The sequence below is a fragment of the Struthio camelus genome, chromosome 19, assembly GCF_040807025.1.
Source record: "Struthio camelus isolate bStrCam1 chromosome 19, bStrCam1.hap1, whole genome shotgun sequence".
Classification (NCBI taxonomy): Eukaryota; Metazoa; Chordata; class Aves; order Struthioniformes; family Struthionidae; genus Struthio; species Struthio camelus.
Genome location: NC_090960.1, coordinates 14,719,793 through 14,738,685, shown reverse-complemented (window position 1 = coordinate 14,738,685; position 18,893 = coordinate 14,719,793). Strand labels below are relative to the sequence as shown.

The following is an 18,893-nucleotide window of genomic DNA, read 5'->3' as shown; positions in this document are numbered from 1 at the left end:
AGGATTTGTGATTGCCAAGATCACAAACAAGAGAGGGGACAGGAAAAAGAAAAGGAATTGCTCACTCTTGCCCCTCGTGAGGCATGTATACTGTGCTAAAACACAACTGGAAAAACACGATGAGTCTGTGAGGGCAAGAGCAGTGCAAGGAGCTGTTGGAGACAGAAGGGAGCACAGGTTGGACTGTCTCTACATGAATTGCTAGCTTGTAAGTTTGCAGTTCCTCCATCTAGAGTTTGTATTAGTTCCTTCCTTCCCCCAGCCAGGAAAAGTATGCGGTCACCTGTGGTTTTAGCTGACTGGGCAGTGAAAACTTATGCAGCAATGCTGGTAGCTGATGGTCAGAGTTAAAGTTAACCATTCAGCAATATCCAAAGCTTAATGAGGGAACCAGGGAGAAAGAAAAGAAGCCACTGCTCAGGGTGTGTATGCAAAGGAATCTATGGTCTTTATTCTCTAGGCACAGGGGCTGTTACAAAGACTAGTTACAGAAGGAAGTGACGGGGGGGGTTTCACATTTTGTGCACGACCCTCATCACTTTGCTGCCCCATGACATCCTCACTCTTCCTCTTCTATCTTCCTGTGAAACTCCCGGCTCTTGGCTCGGAGCTTGTTGACCTGCGACTCTGCAATGTCAGCCCGCTCCTCGGCTTCTTCCAGCTCGTGCTGGATCTTGCGGAATTTGGAGAGGTTGACATTGGACAGCTCCTCCTGTAGGGGGAGAGGGAGGTGGTGGTGAAGAGCCCAGGGCAGGGGTTTCCAGTCCTCCTGCCGATGGGACTTGAGGGGCTGTTCCCTGGGTGGAGGAAGGGGAAGCCTTAGACCCTCCATCCCCTACACACCACTGCTTTCCCATAAGCTTCACACAGACCTCCTCAGTCTCCCTTGTTTAGAAGATTCCCTTCTAGACCAAGCCAAACAGGGTCTGAACACAGAACGGGATTAACCCTGCAATTTTTATCACCCTTCTGCTCTCTGGAAGCTGAGACGGAAATAGTCCGGGTGGTGCTTTAACTGAAAAGAAGATTTGTTAGTCTGGCTACTAAACGTGTAACTAGTTATCAGGTAAGTCCCTCGGGCCTTCTAAGTCCCTGAGGCAAGGTTAGGAATTTGTAAGAGATGGCGAGTCCGTGAGATCTCACAAATTGTCCCCTCAGCAGAGTGCAGCAACCCTTGTCTGTACTGGACTCTGCAGCAAAGATGCCACGCTCAGAGATTCCTAACACCAGAGGCTGTAGGACTTCCCTCAGTTCATCCCTGACTGCACAATGCCCAGAAGAAGGCAAGGTCTCCACACACAAATCTAAACGCAGTGCTGCACAGTGTGTCTTGGGAGTGCCCAGGAATCTTTCCTAGAGATACCTATGTGAAATTCATGATTTTTTGATGAAATTCAAGACTTTTTGATGAAATTTTTGATGAAAGTTCTTTTAAAAACTAATAGATGTGTTGTACTTGTTGTATTATTAACTAAGGACTGCTTCTTGCAAACTACACAGATCTTGTATACCTAAAAATTTTTATCTGCACTTGGTCTTGCCTTTGCTCTCTTTTTCTCTGTCTTGTTTGGTACCCAAGCACCAGGGTGATTTATCAGCCTGTCAAAGACGCTAAAGCCGTCCCTTGTGGACCAATGGCAGTTCCCACGTTTCTCATAATCATCTCCTCAATGAGCATGCTACCCCCCCTTGGAAAGTGACTCTTGCCACCACTCTGGGCAACACTTACAGCCTCTTCAGACTGTCTCTTGTAGGATTTCACTTTCATTTGCAGCTTGTCCACCAGGTCCTGCAGCCTGAGAATATTCTTCCGGTCTTCCTCAGACTAGAGCAGTTTGTAAGCAGGAAAGAGAGTGCATTGGTTTCCCCACAACAAAAATAACATTTCCCCATGGGAATCACATTAAAACGTTTTGGCTTCTTGGGAGAAGGTTGTGTCAGCACAAAGAGACCTCCTGCCTTACCTGGTAGGTCAGCTCCTTCACCCTCCTCTCGTATTTGCGCACACCCTTCACGGCTTCAGCGCTGCGCTTCTGCTCGGCATCCACCTCCCCTTCCAGCTCCCGCACCTGCAATGAGAAGCCCATCCTTGCAGCCTGCCCGGTGGTGCCCCATGGAACGTGCTCCCTGATGCACAAATACCTGCCCTATACGCACCCTGGCCTCCAGCTTCTGGATTTGCTTCTTGCCTCCTTTCAGCGCCAGCTGCTCAGCCTCATCCAGGCGGTGCTGCAGGTCCTTCACCGTCTGGTCCAGGTTCTTCTTCATCCTCTCCAGGTGGGCGCTGGTGTCCTGCTCCTTCTTCAGCTCTTCTGCCATCATGGCTGCCTGGAGAGTGAAGGAGCAGAGCCGGTTTGGGACAGGGGACATGTTGGGGCAGAATCCATCCACCACCAGCAATGAAAGGAGGCCCCCAGCTCACATCTGTGATGGCCTTCTTGGCCTTCTCTTCAGCATTGCGGGCTTCCTGGATCGTCTCCTCCATTTCACTCTGAATTTGGGAAATGTCCGTTTCCAGCTTCTTCTTGGTGTTGATCAAGCTGGTGTTCTGTGCAAACAGAAATTGCATGGTTTGAATTCCTAGGCCTGAAATACCCAACCTACAGTCAGAACCGAGTCTTTTCTTTTCCGATTTCCTATTCAGAAGCTGGAATTCTTTTTTAAATGGTTGTTGACAAAACATCAGTGGCAAATCAAGCAGTGGGCTGTGAGCATGCCTTCCCTGTGGACAGTGGTATAGAGGCCACCCTAGACGATTGTCATGACCTATCCTCTGACACATAAGCAGCCCTCTGCTGCGTTAAGTGTCTGCACAACTGGTTTCCACACCAAGCCCTTACCTGGGTATGAAGGAGCTGCACACGTTCCGTTGCATCCAGCAGCTCCTGCTCCGCCACCTTCCTCGACCGCTCCGTCTGCTCCAGGGCTGCCCGTAGCTCCTCAATTTCAGCCTGCAGCAGGTTTGCTCTGCGCTCCACCATGGCCACCTGCTCCTTCAGGTCCTCCTGCGTCCTGAGAGCGTCGTCCAAGTGTATCTGGGTATCCTGTAAATGAGGCAGCAGAAATTATCAGCAGGCATAGTATTCTTGGCACTGAAGAAATGAGCTAAGCCATTCACTTGTTTCTATCTCTGCTTAACGGACCTTGAGCACTGCCTGTGTGTTTCTCAGGTTCTTTTGGGCCTCTGCCGCCACGCGGTTGGCGTGGCTCAGCTGGATCTCCATTTCATTCAGGTCTCCCTCCATCTTCTTCTTCAGCCTCAGGGCTTCATTCCTGCTCCTGATCTCTGCATCCAAGGTGCTCTGCATGGACTCCACAATTCTGAGGTGGTTTCTCTTCAGCTGGTCGATTTCCTCATCTTTTTCTGCTATCTTGCGGTCAATCTCAGACTTCACCTGGTTCAGCTCCAGCTGGAGGCGCAGGATCTTCCCTTCTTCATGTTCCAGGGAGGCCTGAAAAAGAACAAAAAGCACACTATTAATAAAAGTGTATTTCCTAATGTTGATCTTTCTGAAACAACCTCTTATGCCACAAATCAGGGCTATTTTTTTCTCTATTATGTGGAAACTGAGGCTGCAGCTTCAAACTTAACAGGGAGAAAGCAATACCATATGCCTTACAACCTCAAGCTATTATTTTTCACACTGTCTCTCAGGATTTCCGGACTGGAAACCAGTGATTACGGCCGTGTACCTCAGCTTCCTCCAGAGCAGCCTGGATTTCAGATTTCTCCTGCTCAACCTGCTTCTTCACTTTCTCCAGCTCATGAATGGCCTTTCCTCCCTCTGCAATCTGCTCCGTGAGGTCAGCAATCTCCTCTGTAGGGACAGAGACAAATGGCAGGGTCAGGCATTGAGCAGGAGGGGAAAGGCCCTGCCGCCCCACGGTGACTCGCACCCTCGCAGCACTGCGGGCAGGGACCCATGTGGGGTGGTGGACAGACAGGCTTGTGGGAAAGCCCAGTCAGGAGCAGAGCGCCCGGGACTTACGCTGCAAGTTCTTGTTCTCACGCTTCAGCGTTTCCAGGTGGTCCAAGGACTCCTCATAGGCATTCTTCATCTTAAACAGCTCCGTGCTGAGGGAGCGCGACTCCTTCTGGGAGGCTTCCAGCTCAGCCTGCGTTTCCTCATACTTCTGCTTCCACTCTGCCAGGATCTGAAGAGCAACAGGGCCTGAGTATGGACGTGGCAGTCATGAGGGGATGCCCCGTCCCCAGACCACAGGGCGGAAGCCCAGGTTACCTTGTCAAAGTTCTTCTGCTTCTTGTCCAGAGCTGCGCAAGCAGCGTTTGCTCTTTCCACGTCGATCATCAGGTCCTCCACTTCATTCTGCAGCCGCTGCTTTGTCTTTTCCAGGGAAGCGCATTTGGCGTTCACGGCCTCAACGTGTTCCTCCGCTTCCTGCAGACGCTGTGCCAGCTTCTTCCTGGGAGATGGTAAATACAGCTCCCAGTGAGGAAGCAAAGGGAAGCAGCTTTTGTGCAGCCAGGGTGCTTTCCACAATGGCATGCGTAGCCACTTTGCGGTATTTGATCCCATGCACACACAGTGTAGAGCCTGCCCCAGCATGTCTTTTTGCTCCCTTTTCCTTTCCCCAGGCCCTAGCAACCCCTCTGCACATCCCGTACATTGCCTCTCTCTTGCATTCTTTGTCCTATGGCCTATTTGCCTTGGGCTTTTCATAACCACACCCTCCATACCACACACTGTCCTCTACCTATCACCCCTCCCCTACCTAGTCTTGGCTTCTTTCTGTCACTGTCTCAATGGTCTTTTCAAATTTCCCTTATTAGTGTCTGCCAGCCTTCTTCACCTTCCCATGTATTTGGCTTCCCTGCACTCCACAGTGCGGGGCCTCATTTCTGCCATTCTTAGCCTGATGAGCATATTTGCCTTTGCCTTTCCCAAACCACACCGCCTATAGTTCAAAGTCCCTTTTGCACTCGCAGTCTCCTCTGGCTTCTTTGCACCCCACTACCACATACTTGGCCTCCTCCAGTTCCTCCGTGCGCTGAATGGCGTCCGTCTCATATTTGGTTCTCCACTGAGCCACTTCACTGTTAGCCTTGGACAGGGCGCGCTGCAGCTCACCCTTGGCTTCCTGCTCCTCTTCATATTGTTCCCGGAGCAAGTCACAGTCATGGCGTGCAGACTGCAAGGCGTGGGCCAGGGCATTCTTGGCCTGGGGAGGCAAGAATTGGAACAAGGAGTAGATACACCCTGGCATTTATACACGGGAATATTATCCCAAGGAAGTAGTGAATAAGCCACTGTATGAAAAATTTAAAGCTGAAACAAGGGAAGGTGTTCTCTGATATGCTGCAGAAAGTTGGGAGGAGTTTTACACTAGCAGGGCCTGGATTGGGTGGCCTAATGTGGTTATGTTTTTTTAATTAAAATCTTTTAAATTAAATTACCTTTCCAGCTCTTGAAACCAGAAACAATGCAACGTAAAATACGCATCTCATATGTAGTAGTAAATATCTTCACCTTTATCTCTTCCTCTAGTTGCCGCTTCAGTTCCTCAATCTGTTGAGTAAAAGCCTGTTTTCCTCTAGAAAGCTGAGAAATCAAAGCATCTTTTTCTTCCACCTGACGTGCATATTCACCTGGGAAAATTTATAGTCAGAAAATATTTTAATAGCCATTCGTAAACTAATAACACTATTTAGGAGGTTCTCCTATTTCCAAACTGGAGACGGAGATGCCTCACCAGATTCTGTCTGTAGACGAGCTCTTTGAGCACTTAGATCACTGATCATGCGCTGATTCTGCTCTTCCTTTGTTTTAAATTCACTCAGCTGATCTTCCAGAGTGCGGCACATCTTCTCCAGATTTGCCTAGGTATCAAATAGACATAAGAAAGGAGGATTAATTTCTGGAATCTTCCTTATTTTTACAGCAGGAAAATGTGGCCAGAAGATGCAGTCTATGTATTTCTCCATGGGATAAGGTGCATACAAATACAGTTCTGTATAATAGATTTGGAGAAAGACAGTTATATTATAACCTGATCATATTTAAATAAGATAAGATTAAACATAAATGTTCCATTGTTTTCAAATTGCTATCAATAAATATGTCTGTACCTTGGCTTTGGAGACAGACTCCATGTTACTGGCCAAGTCGTCAATCTCCATCTTCAGCTCACTCTTCTCCTTCTCCAGCTTCTGCTTGACACGCTGAAGGCTGTCTATCTGCTCCCCAAGCTCAGCTGTGCTGTCCGCATGCTTCTTCCGCAAGGCGGCGGCTGTGGCTTCATGCTGCAGAGTGGCCTCTTCAAGGTCCCGGCGCATCTTCTGAAATTCTGCCTCACGCTTCTTGTTCATCTCGATCTGAGCTGCCGTGGCCCCCCCTGCTTCTTCCAGGCGCTCACTGATCTCCTCTAGCTCCCTGGAGAGGTCAGCCCGATGCTTCTCTGCTTTGGCCCGAGAGGTCCGCTCGGCCTCGATTTCCTCCTCCAGTTCCTCAATACGGGCCTGGGGAACATTAGGCACCGTTCACACCCATGCCCTGCTCCTACCTGGCCTCTGTCGAGGCCTGTGAGAGAAGGGTTGGAACAAAGACTTGCCTGCAGCTCCTTGATCTTCTTCTGCGATTGCATGCCAAGAACTTGTTCATCCTCGATCTTGCTCTGGATCTGGCTGATTTCAAAGTCTTTCCTTTGCACAAAGCAAAACTTTGTTTGTTAGAGCCCAACGGAAAGCATATGTGCACCTGCACAGTGCAAAGGTGCCCCACAACCACACTTACTTCTTCAGTTTCTCATCCAGCTGCTGCTTGTCGTTTTCCAAGTCCATTATGGTGTCATGGGCCAGCTTCAGGTCTCCCTCGAGTTTCCTCTTGGCTCGCTCAAGGTCCATGCGCAGTTTCTTCTCTTGCTCCAGGGACCCTTCGAGCTAAACAGAACAAGGCCGTGAATGCTCTGCCAGCCAGGCCTAACTCCATAACTGTTTTTACTGGATGTGTGTGTGCTTACATCATCCACTTGCTGCTCCAGCTTGGTTTTAGCTTTGGTCAGCGTATTGACTTTGTCCTCTTCTGCCTGCAGGTCATCCAGTGTCTGCTGGTGGGCCTCTTGGAGGGCTTTCTTCTCTTTTGTCAGCTTTACGATGGTTTCATCCAGGGCTGCCATCTCCTCAGTGAGGTTTTTCACCTGTGAGAAGGCAGCAAGTGTAGATAAAAAATATTGTTTAAAACTGTACAGCGTTAACAACACTGAGTTCTTTTCTGGCGTGAGAGTGACATCTCGTGCATTCTACCTTGTTTTCGGTGGCATGCTTTTCCTTCTCAACCTTAGCCAGCGTTAACTCCAGGTCATCGATATCTTTCTTCAGCTCTGAACATTCGTCCTCCAGTTTCCTCTTCTTGGCTGTCAGCTCCGCATTGATTTCCTCCTCGTCCTCCGCCCTTTCTGTCACCTCCTTAACTTTGGCTTCCAGCTGGATTTTGGTTTTGATGAGTTGGTCACATCTTTCCTCAGCATCAGCTAGAGCATCAGCTTCCTGTTGGGAAAATATAATGTTTCTGGATATATCTTCTGCAGGATGTTGAAATTCTTAGCTTTATCTTTAGAATCCTGGATAGCAATTTTGCAATGTAAAGTAATGTAAAGTAAAATTGACTTTGAATTGTCTGGAGTGGTTTTTGAAATGGGTAATATTTAAATCTAACACCAGACAAAATTTGTTTAATCTGTATGAAGGCCTAAGTATTTATATACATGTGTAAGGTTTAGATTCCATACTTATCTCATCAAGATCAATATTACAACAAAGCATATACATTTTTGGTTAATCATAGGAGATCTTCCATATTTTCAAACACTTATAATATGCTGAATGATAACTATATGCCAAGCTACATATAAACAGCAAAGTCACAGTTATGCTGACATCAGTCCTGTGTTTCTGTTTGTTCACCCTACTGTTTTTGAGAGCAATTATGATTTCAGTTCTCATCACCATTTCTCAAAAAATACTCAGCATCCAGCAGCTTCAGCTTTTCTTAATTAGACTCTCATCAGCTAAGAAGAATAGGAACTTTTACAAATTGAGCCATTTTCAAAATCTGATTTTAGACTTCTTGCAGCAGACATACTGTAGTGTTTGTTAGAGCCCAACGGACAAACACTACAGTGTTTTATCTCACTTTTCAGTCTAGCAGATATACTGTGACAGAGAAATGATAATTTTAGCAGTGAACAGATTTTTTTAAATCTTTTTACGGTTCAAGATGTTTTAATAAGGGGACCACTTATCTTACCTACATGTCACATGTATTGCATAGTATTATTTTTTGGATACAGTCAATTCTGTGAATGATTTAATTTAGAAATCACAGCTTACAATGCCATACATATACCACCTAATATCATGCAATGATTCCAGTTCATCTCTCTGAGTGTTTTAGGATGGTGAGTGAGAAAATTAAATTCTGTTTCCTCTCAATTAGGTTTATGTTCAAAATCATAACACAGTACTGTCCCTAGCAGCTAGGATGCCACCTACGCTGGAAAGAAGCAAATTGTCATGTTTAGTTGAGAATAAAGAAAATAAAGATATGCCATCGTATCTTTTCCTAAGGATTCCTGATCATGTGTGTATAAGAATGGACATATAGGTATTGGAGAGGTATGAAAACCTAGCCTAGAAGAACAAAAATTATGCTACCTGAAAGTAAAGAGTTTCTTGTTTTGTCTGATGCAGTTTTACTGAAGGTAAATGACAGAACTCTCGAGAATCATCCTAGAAAAGTCTCACTCATGGTGTAAAGATGATCCAGTGATGCCTTGTTCACAATCTCCTGACAATCCTCATTGCAACTAATTAAATTTTTAAGAGCACTACTTAATGAAATACTATAGAATTGAATCACAATCATAGTTTCTACGTGTCTTCTGAAAATGTAGTTGTACATATAAACCTTATCATCAAAATTCAGTTCAGATCAGGCACACTGGTAGCACTCACAGCCTGCACTTGGAGCTGAAGGTCATTTTTCTCCTGCACCAGCTTCACCATTTTCTCCTCCAGCTCCTTCCTTTTGGCCTCAGACTTTGCAAGCTCTTCCTTCGTTTTCTCAAACTCTTGTTTCATATTGGCCATCTCCTTCTCTGATTCTGCACTCCTCAGCAAGGGCTTGATCTTGAAGAACAGTTTCATCCAAGGCCAATGCTTGACATTCATGAATGCACGAATGTTGTACTGGATGCAGAAGATGGACTCTCTGAAAGGTAATTCAAAAGAATATTAAATATTTAAACTGTGATGACCTAGTAAGCCAAGTACAGTAAGCCTAATTTGAAGAAAAGTGTACCTCCTCTCAACCATTTTCTGGTACTCTACCCTCATCAGGAAGCCCCTGCACCTGGCCTGCGTGCGAGTGATGAGCTGTGCCAGCTTCTCATCTCTCATCTCCTCCAGGAGACCTACCAATCCAGCTTTGAAGAACACCTTAGACAAGAATATAAAAATCATCATTCAGTGTAGCCCAGTATCCTGTCCTCAAAACAGATAATATGGGAAGTTAAGAAAAAGAGCAAAAGTCCAAAGAAAGCATGTAGTGATATCGCCAAGCTTGCAGTAACTTTCAGTTTAGGAACTATATGAGCCAGACCTTATGTCTTTATTTTATTAGCCTTTAGTTCTTTTATTCTACAACTTTGTCTTAAATTAGGAACCCTGAAATAGGATCATCCTATGATCCTATGGCAATGAATTTCGCAGTTTTAATTAAGTATTGAGTCAAAAAATACTATTTTTTATTTGTTTTAAATATACTATTTGATAATTTCACACTCTGCCATGAGAATTTGAGCATTGTTCTCAAGCTCTACAAACCAAAAACACAGAGTACTTGAATGAAACAGTTCTGTTTTACCTTGGTGTGACCAAATTTATATTGAGTGTGGTCTATATCAATTGATCCCAGAAGTTTCTCGCAAGCCTTCTTGCTGTCAATGAACTGTCCTTCTGGAATAGCACTTGCATTTAATACTTTGTATCTGGGGGAGAAAACAGAATATAAAGAGGTCTGTTGTTGAAACCAATTGGCTGATACACTGCAAGAAAGGGTCTAAGAACTTTTGAGAACATTACACCGCTACTAAATCTAAACTTTACAAATGGATTTAGTTACCATAGATGAACGTGCTTAAATTCCACAAGGTACTCAACATGGCCAAAATGAGTCAGTAAGGGGAGCAGTCTGACCTCTGTTTAAAATCTGCATACAGGACTCTGTTGGGAAATCCTTTCCTGCAAATTCTGATCCCTTCCAGCACACCGTTGCACCGCAGCTGGTGCAGCACCAGTTCATGTTCCATGGCACCTAACAGTTGAGAGCACACATGAATACTATATTCTGTAGTACAGAGGGGAAGAGCTGCACCATATTGAAGACTTTCTGTATCTGAGTCTCTTACCAGGTGTTTTTGTTTCATTTGGGATGATGCAGCGCACAAAATGGGGGTGAGTGCTTCGCAGATTCGTCATCAGCTTGTTTAAATTCTCCTGGGAGAGTCATTAACAGAAGGCTATATTAGCAAATGTAATTTCCACTGTAAGCATCAAGCCCTCTGTAATGAGATAATGAGGAACCAGACAACAATGATCTGAACCGGAGCCACCTACACCCATTTTTCCTACCTTCCACAGAACATTATTATTATTAAATTAAAGTATAAAGTTCTCCTGTTTAATCAGTGGGAAATATTGTACTCTCAACATACACTTTTATGATATTCCACTATATTTTGCTTAGAATTAGACTGAGGAGTCTTACTCTAGTTGAACATGTTCATTAGAAATGAGATCATTCTTCCACAAGAGGTAGCCAGGGAGATTTAAATAGGTACCTCTGGGAGGCAATTTGAAGCATACTAAGGTAGACACCTAATGCAGGTCATATGGATCACTCTAATGTAGTGCCTTTCCTATTTCTCCCCACTGAAAGAAAAAGGAGCACAAATGACCAGCTGAGTCTTATATGTCTAGTTTGTGTTTCTAGATTTTGGCTATCTAAAGTAAGATGAGATGAATCCCAGCCTTGGATTATAATAGTCCCTGTTAAAATTATTTACAAGTAATTAGTCCCTATAATTAATGGTGAGATGCGCATGCCTCCAGAGGAGATCTCAGAGTACCTAAATTAAGCAGTCAGTAGATCCCACATCATGCCCAGATCAGTGGAGTAGTGGAAGAAAGTTTGAAAATATAACAAAAATGCAACTTAAATAAAAGAAATAACATTTCTCCTATAACATTACCCCTGAAAGTCTTATGACATTAAACCTAGGCTTATTGCGTTCTTTTTGAATGATACATGTTGACAATAATTTCCCACTTGCATGGGAAAGGCTGTTACACCTATGGTTATTTTTCCTGGGGCATAAATACACACGCCCATGTTCTGTTTCAGAGCACTGGCTAGGGGCTGGTTCAGGTGATCGAGGATCATATGACAGCAACCCAGTAGGAGGAATTAGTCTATATCAAGAAGGGAGCCCCAAGCAAAAGATATATATGGTAATAAAATACCCTCGGGGAGATTAGATAATTCATGTGGAGGAAGTGTAAATAACAGCCAGGCAACAAGACCTGGTTTTGAGAAGGAACTGTCAGGTATCTGACATCTTAAAAATCTATATCCCAAGATGTGGGGGCGTTTCAACCATATGAGATTGGTCTCTGAGTCATGGAAAAAAAAAAACAGAAAAATTCATGGAGCAAACAGCTCATCCTCCAGATCAGTGGTAGGAACCACCCTGTTATAGGGCAATATAAGGCTCTGAAATGCAGCTAAGCATCAGGAGGGAATTTGTGTCTTTTAGGAGTATTTTAAGTATTTTCTATATGACATTGTTCTGGGAGAAGTGGACAAAGGGATAGGTTGTGCGTTCAATGGAATGGAGCTTACATAAGTTCCAATGGATTTATTCCCTATCAAAATATGACCCAAGAAATTTGGGGCCTTTTTGCACAAGTAAGTAAAAAAAAAAAATTTTAAGCCATTACATTTTAGCCATTTTTAATGGTCTGCATTTTTAGCCATTTTAAATGGTCTGCTTACTCCTTATCTTAGGAAGAGATACTATACCCGGAAAAGAGCTGAGACAGTCTGGAAAGAAGAACCCTTCTTCTTTCCACCTTTCTTGCCAGCACCAGCACTAGCCTCTGCAAAATTGGAAACATATTAAACAGGTTTTAAATTTTTGCTTTTGCCTGTAATGATTCTCTTTTGTAAAACATGGGCTGCATAAAATTGACCTGCTTCTGCTCCACCATAGTTGGCAAACAGCAGGGCCAGTGTTTTCAGTGATGATTTCTGGTACAACCCAATGACGGTTTCATTCAGGGGGTCCTTGTTCTTCTCAAGCCAGCCAGTGATGTTGTAGTCCACTGTGCCAGCATAGTGTATGAGGGAGAAATGAGCTTCAGTCTTTCCTTTGGTAGGCTTGGGTTTCTGGAAGTTGCTGGACTTGCCCAGATGCTGGTCATAGAGCTTGTTCTTGAAAGAGGTGTCAGTTGCCTTGGGGAACATGCACTCCTCTTCCAGGATGGAGAAGATGCCCATGGGCTGGAAGAAATGAACAAGAGCGACAAACTGCAAATAAGCTTTCAGGAGAATATGACCATCACTTATGCAGAGTGGAAGAAGACATGCTGAGATACACATCAGAAAAGATTATTAATGGAAAATCATTTAGTTTGTGTCATTAACCTTCTTTATAATAAACACAGGCAAAATCTTCTTATCCAAAGGGCCTCACAGAACACAGAGATGTCTTATCACAAGTTGAACATAAGACAGCAATGCACCTTTATGGTAAAGAAGGCCTACACATCCTGGACTGCTTTAGGAAGGATGTTGCCTGCAGGTAGAGGGAGGTGATCCTTCCCCTCTACTCAGCAATGATGAGGCCACATCTGGAATGCTGTATCCAGTTCTGGGCTCACCTGTACAAGAGGGACATGGACCTTCTGGAATGAGCCCATTGAAGAGCCACTAAAGGACAGGAACATCTTGTCAGATGAGGAGAGGCTGAGAGAGCTGCAATTATTTAGCCTCAAGAACTGAAGCCTCAGGGGGATCTTATCAATGTGTATAAATATTTGATGGGTAAGAGTAAAGAAGGAGGAGTCCGACTCTTCTCAGTGATATCCAGTGACAGGAGGAAAGTCAATGGGCATGTCTTAAAATACAGGAAATTCCTTTCAAACATAAAAAACCCTAAGTTTTTACTGGGAAAGTGGTTAAACATTGGAACAGGTTGCCCACAGGGTCTGTTGAGAGTCCGTCACTGAAGATATTCACATCCCAACTGGACACTGTCCTGAGCAACCTGCTCTAGCTGACCCTGCTTTGAGGAAGGAGGTTGGCCTAGACAATCTCCAGAGGTGCTTTTAAGCTTCCGCGATTCCGTGGTTCTAATTTCTTACCATCCTTCCAGCCACTGAATATTGCATCCCATGTGCAATGTGGTTGCCTTCTCATTGATGCAATAAAAGGATATGTGACTGTTAGCTGGCAGTTATGCATATCTCTTGTCTATTTATTTTACAAAGCTATAGCTGTTTTGCTATATAAGCCTAAGTCTGCTAGAGCTGGAAGGTGAGAAAGAGACTCTAAATTGGAGACTGATTCTACCTGTTTTGAAATAATACTGTTATTTGGAGTTTAACAACCTTTTGGCACTTTAAAAGAGATCAGTACAGAGCTGTTGTCATGAAGCTGTGTGAAACCTTCTTATATCTCCCTTCACAGATAAAATAAACTACAGGGCAAGGTATTTTGAATAGCAGAAGCTGAATGTGTGGGCACAAACATGGAAAAGTCCTTTGAGAAAATGAGGCCAAGTAATTATAGAATTCTAGAATTCCTGCACACCTAATGTAATGGATACCTTCTCAATAAGCTCAATACAGGCAGCCAGGTCCATCCCAAAGTCAATGAATGTCCACTCAATTCCCTCTTTCTTGTATTCCTCCTGCTCCAGCACAAACATGTGGTGGTTGAAAAACTGTTGCAGTTTCTCATTGGTGAAGTTGATGCAGAGCTGTTCAAAGCTGTTGAACTGTGAAACAAAAATGAGAAAGACCCACATTTGCAAGATGCAGCAATGGCTACAACTCTTTTTCCTTTAAAAATAAGGAACTCAAATTATCTTGGCTTCTCTGCATTTCAAGTCTGCATTTCTTCAGTGTACTTTATATCTACATAATGAAACACAAAAATGCATCAAATTCATTGTTCACAAGGAATCTCTTCTCTCTGAAATAAATGTGAAAATAAAGTGTATTTCCTACATTTTCTAAAACCAAATTATGGGGAAAAAAGATATTACAGCATGTTTGGCCTATCATGATATATATGATTTTATAATGTCTTGTCCTTGATCATTTAAACCAAGTAACTCTTCCACTTGGGCCATTCTGTGCTTTTGAGTGGCACATCCACAAAATGAGTCTATTGCTGCAAAGCAAGTCCTTTGAAAGGTTTGTTCTTTAATTCAGGGTTTTAAGAAGTCTAATAGCTGCAAATAATTATGAGATAATATTAATTCTTTATTAAAAATATCTCAGAATTGTCATAACAGCCAGTTGTCACTTCCAAATAACTGCTACTAAGTCTTTGTTACTTACATCAAAGATCTCAAAGCCAGCAATGTCCAGGACACCAATGAAGTACTGTCTGGGTTGTTTGGTATCCAGCTGTTGGTTGATGCGAACAACCATCCACAAGAACATCCTCTCATAGACAGCCTTTGCAAGAGCACCTACAGCATTGTGCACCTAAAACACAGGGAGAGGTCTGGAGTTACCAAACAGAGTGAAGCCCCTGGGATGTTAATTCAAAGCATAGTTTTAGGTTACCACATTTCTTACTTGTTGCACAGTTTGACCTTTGGTCACATATTCATTTCCAACCTTGACTCGGGGGAAGCACAGGGCCTTGAGCATGTCGGCTGAGTTCAGACCCATCAGGTAGGCAGCCTTGTCAGCAACTAAAGATTGGAATAGAAAGAAAAAGGAGGAATTTATGGACACACAAGTTTTGATCCTCGAGTATTCTCTAAGAATCTAAAGTGCTCAGCAAGCTGTTTATTGAAATTTGTTAACCTGTATCCTGAATTACTGTATTCCTTGGGATCCTAAAGTCCACCTAAGACCAAATTTTCACAGAATCACAGAATCACAGAATCGTTTAGGTTGGAAGGGACCTCTGGAGATCATCTAGTCCAACCTCCCTGTTCAAGCAGGGTCACCTAGAGCATATTGCCCAGGATCACATCCAGACGGCTTTTGAATATCTCCAGCGAAGGAGACTCCACCACCTCTCTGGGCAACCTGTTCCAATGCTCTGTCACCCTCACAGTGAAGAAGCTTTTTCACATTTTGGTGACTAACACTGTGTCTTTCACACACTGAGTAACTTACAGAAACGCCAATTATTGAGTTTATTAATACCTTCCGTGCCATCTGGCTCTGCCTGCTCCTCTCGTTGTTTCTGCTTGAACTTCAAGTTCCCATAGTGCATGACAGCCCCCGTCAGCTTGTAAATGGCGGTCTTCTCATCAGCAGTGAAGCCCAGGATATCAATGGCACTCTGCAACAGAAACAGTAAAGTAAAATGTATACATGTATGTAGGTAGGTCACCTATCCACCAGATGACCTGTTTTGTATATTACTTACATCTGTAGCCATCAGCTCCTCTTTGTCATCAATGCTGGGAACAGTGATCTCACCTTGACTCACAAAAGGGTAGTCATATGGGTTGGTGGTAATGAGGAGCATTTCTGAAAAAAGAATGGATGTTTTTGGGTTAAATTTCTTTATCTGTGTAAGGTAGCTAATTCTTGCTCAGCTCTCTTCCTCCAAAAAGAGTTAGGGATCCTTCCTACCAATTAGCTCTGGCTTCTTGTTGGAGGTGACCTGATAAAATATGTGGTAGCTTCTTTCTGCCTTGAGCTGGAAAGTGACTCTGGACTTCTCCAGCAGATCTGGCAAGGAAGAGAGAAGGAGTTAGGCACAAGACAGTGCACAGAACAGGAAGACGGAAAGGAACGTGCTGAGTCAAGGACGGTCTCTTACATGTTTCAATGTCAGCAGAAGCCAGTTTCCCTGTGGCCCCAAAGTGGATTCTGATGAATTTGCCCTGTTCAGGGAAGAAAGAAGCATTTCAGCCTAGCTGCATTCCTTTGCCGTCTCCTTCGGTGAGACTAGCACGAGGCCCATCATTACGCTTGTAAAGAGAGGGAGAGATTTTGTCCAAAGCAACGACTTACAAAGCGTGAGGAGTTGTCATTCCTCACAGTCTTGGCATTTCCAAAGGCCTCCAGCAGGGGGTTGGCACTGATGATTTGGTCCTCAAGGGTGCCCTACGACACGATAAGTATTGTTAAGTTACAGTGTTTAATCCATGTGGCAATTGCAGGCCAAGGGTTCAGTCTCTCTCTTCTGCCTCACCTGCATTTTGCCTGACTGCTCCTCCTTCTTCTTCTCCCCACTAGCTGCAATTGTTGCAAAGTACTGGATGACACGCTTTGTGTTCACAGTCTTCCCTGCACCGGATTCTCCGCTGTGAAGCCAGAGAGAGAAGCAGAGAACGTATGGTCAGGCAGCAGGTTCCGTGGCACAGAGCAACCCATCAGGAACCCGATCAGGGAATGTACGTACGTGATCAGGATTGACTGATTCTCACGATCTGTGAAAGAGACAGAAACAAAGGGACAAGATGTAGCGCTCATGAATAAAAAAGAAAAAAAAACTCAAACACTGTGAGAGAAATATGAACAGAGGCTTCCAGAATGTGCAGGGACAGAAGGCAGTGAAAAGCCCTGGGAAAGCCCCTGCAGTAGGTACTTTTGATGTTCCTAGCAGTAATATCAGCTGGATCAACGGAGGCATCACTTCAGAATAGCTTTTCAGATTTTTCTTTTTTTCCATCAAGCAGTCTGCTTCTCTCTTATTAAGTAAATGCATGGAACAGAGTAATTAAGATTGGTTTCTGACAGTGTGTAAAACTGTGTGGGTCAAAAGAATTATGATTTCCCCCTCCACCCCAACTTTTGAAATAAGTGTTCTTTTCTGGTTAGCTTCTGGTTCCTGGGAATCTAGATGTTTCACCAATGCTGGAAATATTTGAACAAGCCTCTTATTCTCCTCCTTTTTCTGTCTCACCAATGAATGCAAAAGAATGAATTCTTTCCAGGGCAACTAAAAATATTAATTATTTCAGGATTTTCTGTTTTGGTTGTTTTCTTGATTCAGTTTACTTCATTTTGGGTGTAGTTCTGTCTTTGCAAGTCCGTTTTTAAAGGTTCTGACTAAGAGCAGGAAGAATGGAGAAAACTTTGAAAATGAAATGCTAAGTTCCTACTCCTAATTCATAAGCCTGCTTCAGTGGCAGAGAGAAAAAATGGAGAAGGAGAAAAAAGCGTTTACATGATGTATTTCCCTACATTTTTGAGGCCTTTTTTTTTTTTTTTCAAATAGAGACAACATTATCGCTGTGTGATGTTCAGTTAGATCCCTATGCATTCACGAAACTGCTGCAGATGTGTGGACATCAGATCACTGGTTTCCTTCTCCATATTGCAGTTTCTGGTACAGAATCCTAATCTCTTCTAGTTTACTAACTTTTATACTTGAGAAGAAATAAATCCGTAATACAAGAGTATTAACTAACAGCTAATTAGAAATGCAAACATTTATCATGATTTCGTGGTGGTGCAACTCTCTGAGATTCTGCTTTTGTTCTTTACAAAGAAGTTGCAAATATCAGAAGACCACTTGAAATCAGAGCATTTGCTTCTTGTAATCTAAGTCATCATGAAGCCAAGGCACCAATAACTTAAGCTACAGAACACTTTTTAGAGAACTGAATTATATTTTTCAAAGTTAAAACAATATTTTGTGTGACAATTTGACTAGTGCTCAGACCTAAATAATGTGTGTGTGGGGGGGGAACTTTTGCTTCATCGACAAAATTTATCCCATTAATTATTCTTAACCATAACCTTTTCAGTGCCCTTGGCTATATGCTATCAGCTAAACTTTTAAAAATATTTAGAACAGAGCTATGTCTCTTTCAGAATAGCAGCAATGATAACTGCTAAAATAAAGTAAGGTTCATGATGAGGTTTACATCTCTGAACACGCTCAGTGTTTTATAAAACAAACATTATATTTTCTGGAAGACTTTGTGATTTCTTTAAGGTTCCTCACCAGTTAGCATGAACTGATAAGCGTTGTCAGAGATGGAGAAGATGTGGGGAGGAGCCTCCTGGCGCTTTTTGCCTCGGTAGGCCAACACCACCTCTGGGTTGTACACCGGCAGCCACTTGTAGGGGTTGACAGTGACACAGAAGAGACCCGAGTAGGTCTGTGAGGAAGGGAGACAGCAAGTTGGCTTCCACTCATAGCAGTTCTTCCTAGCTAGCTGCAGGAGGACTGCTGCTGGTACTTACGTAGATCATCCAGGCTGCATAACGCTCTTTGAGGTTATACAGCACAGCGGGTTCATGGAGGTGGGTCATCATGGCCATGTCCTCAATTTTGTCATACTTAGGAGGGTTCATGGAGAAGACTTGATCTTCCTTCACGGTCAGAGTCTGCCAAGGAAGAGAGAGGTCACAGAATCACAGAATCACAGAATCGTTTAGGTTGGAAGGGACCTCTGGAGATCATCTAGTCCAACCTCCCTGCTCAAGCAGGGTCCTCTAGAGCATATTGCCCAGGATCACATCCAGACGGCTTTTGAATATCTCCAGGGAAGGAGACTCCACCACCTCTCTGGGCAACCTGTTCCAATGCTCTGTCACCCTCACAGTGAAGAAGTTTTTTCTCAGGTTCAGGTGGAACTGCCTGTGGTTCAGTTTCTGCCCATTG

At 43.8% G+C, this 18,893-nt stretch overlaps 1 protein-coding gene across 1 annotated transcript; it reads right to left on the bottom strand.

The window, feature by feature from the left end:
• Window positions 1-423: 423 nt before the first annotated feature.
• Window positions 424-18,609, bottom strand: LOC104148469 (myosin heavy chain, skeletal muscle, adult-like). The gene is made up of 37 exons (XM_068914066.1): window positions 18,473-18,609; window positions 18,231-18,387; window positions 16,680-16,707; window positions 16,470-16,581; window positions 16,289-16,381; window positions 16,095-16,158; window positions 15,905-16,003; window positions 15,696-15,799; window positions 15,470-15,608; window positions 14,888-15,006; window positions 14,645-14,794; window positions 13,906-14,076; window positions 12,269-12,578; window positions 12,099-12,175; window positions 10,426-10,513; window positions 10,214-10,331; window positions 9,882-10,005; window positions 9,318-9,454; window positions 8,972-9,227; window positions 7,262-7,504; window positions 6,979-7,155; window positions 6,753-6,898; window positions 6,571-6,661; window positions 6,089-6,478; window positions 5,713-5,839; window positions 5,490-5,608; window positions 4,985-5,181; window positions 4,242-4,425; window positions 3,990-4,155; window positions 3,694-3,818; window positions 3,144-3,452; window positions 2,841-3,044; window positions 2,423-2,548; window positions 2,158-2,328; window positions 1,965-2,069; window positions 1,730-1,825; window positions 424-712 (listed from the first exon to the last, which is right to left on the bottom strand). The coding sequence occupies exons 1-37, from the start codon at window positions 18,581-18,583 to the stop codon at window positions 560-562; spliced, it is 5,586 nt and encodes a 1,861-aa protein (XP_068770167.1). The 5' UTR covers window positions 18,584-18,609; the 3' UTR covers window positions 424-559.
• Between the last annotated feature and the right edge of the window lie 284 nt (window positions 18,610-18,893).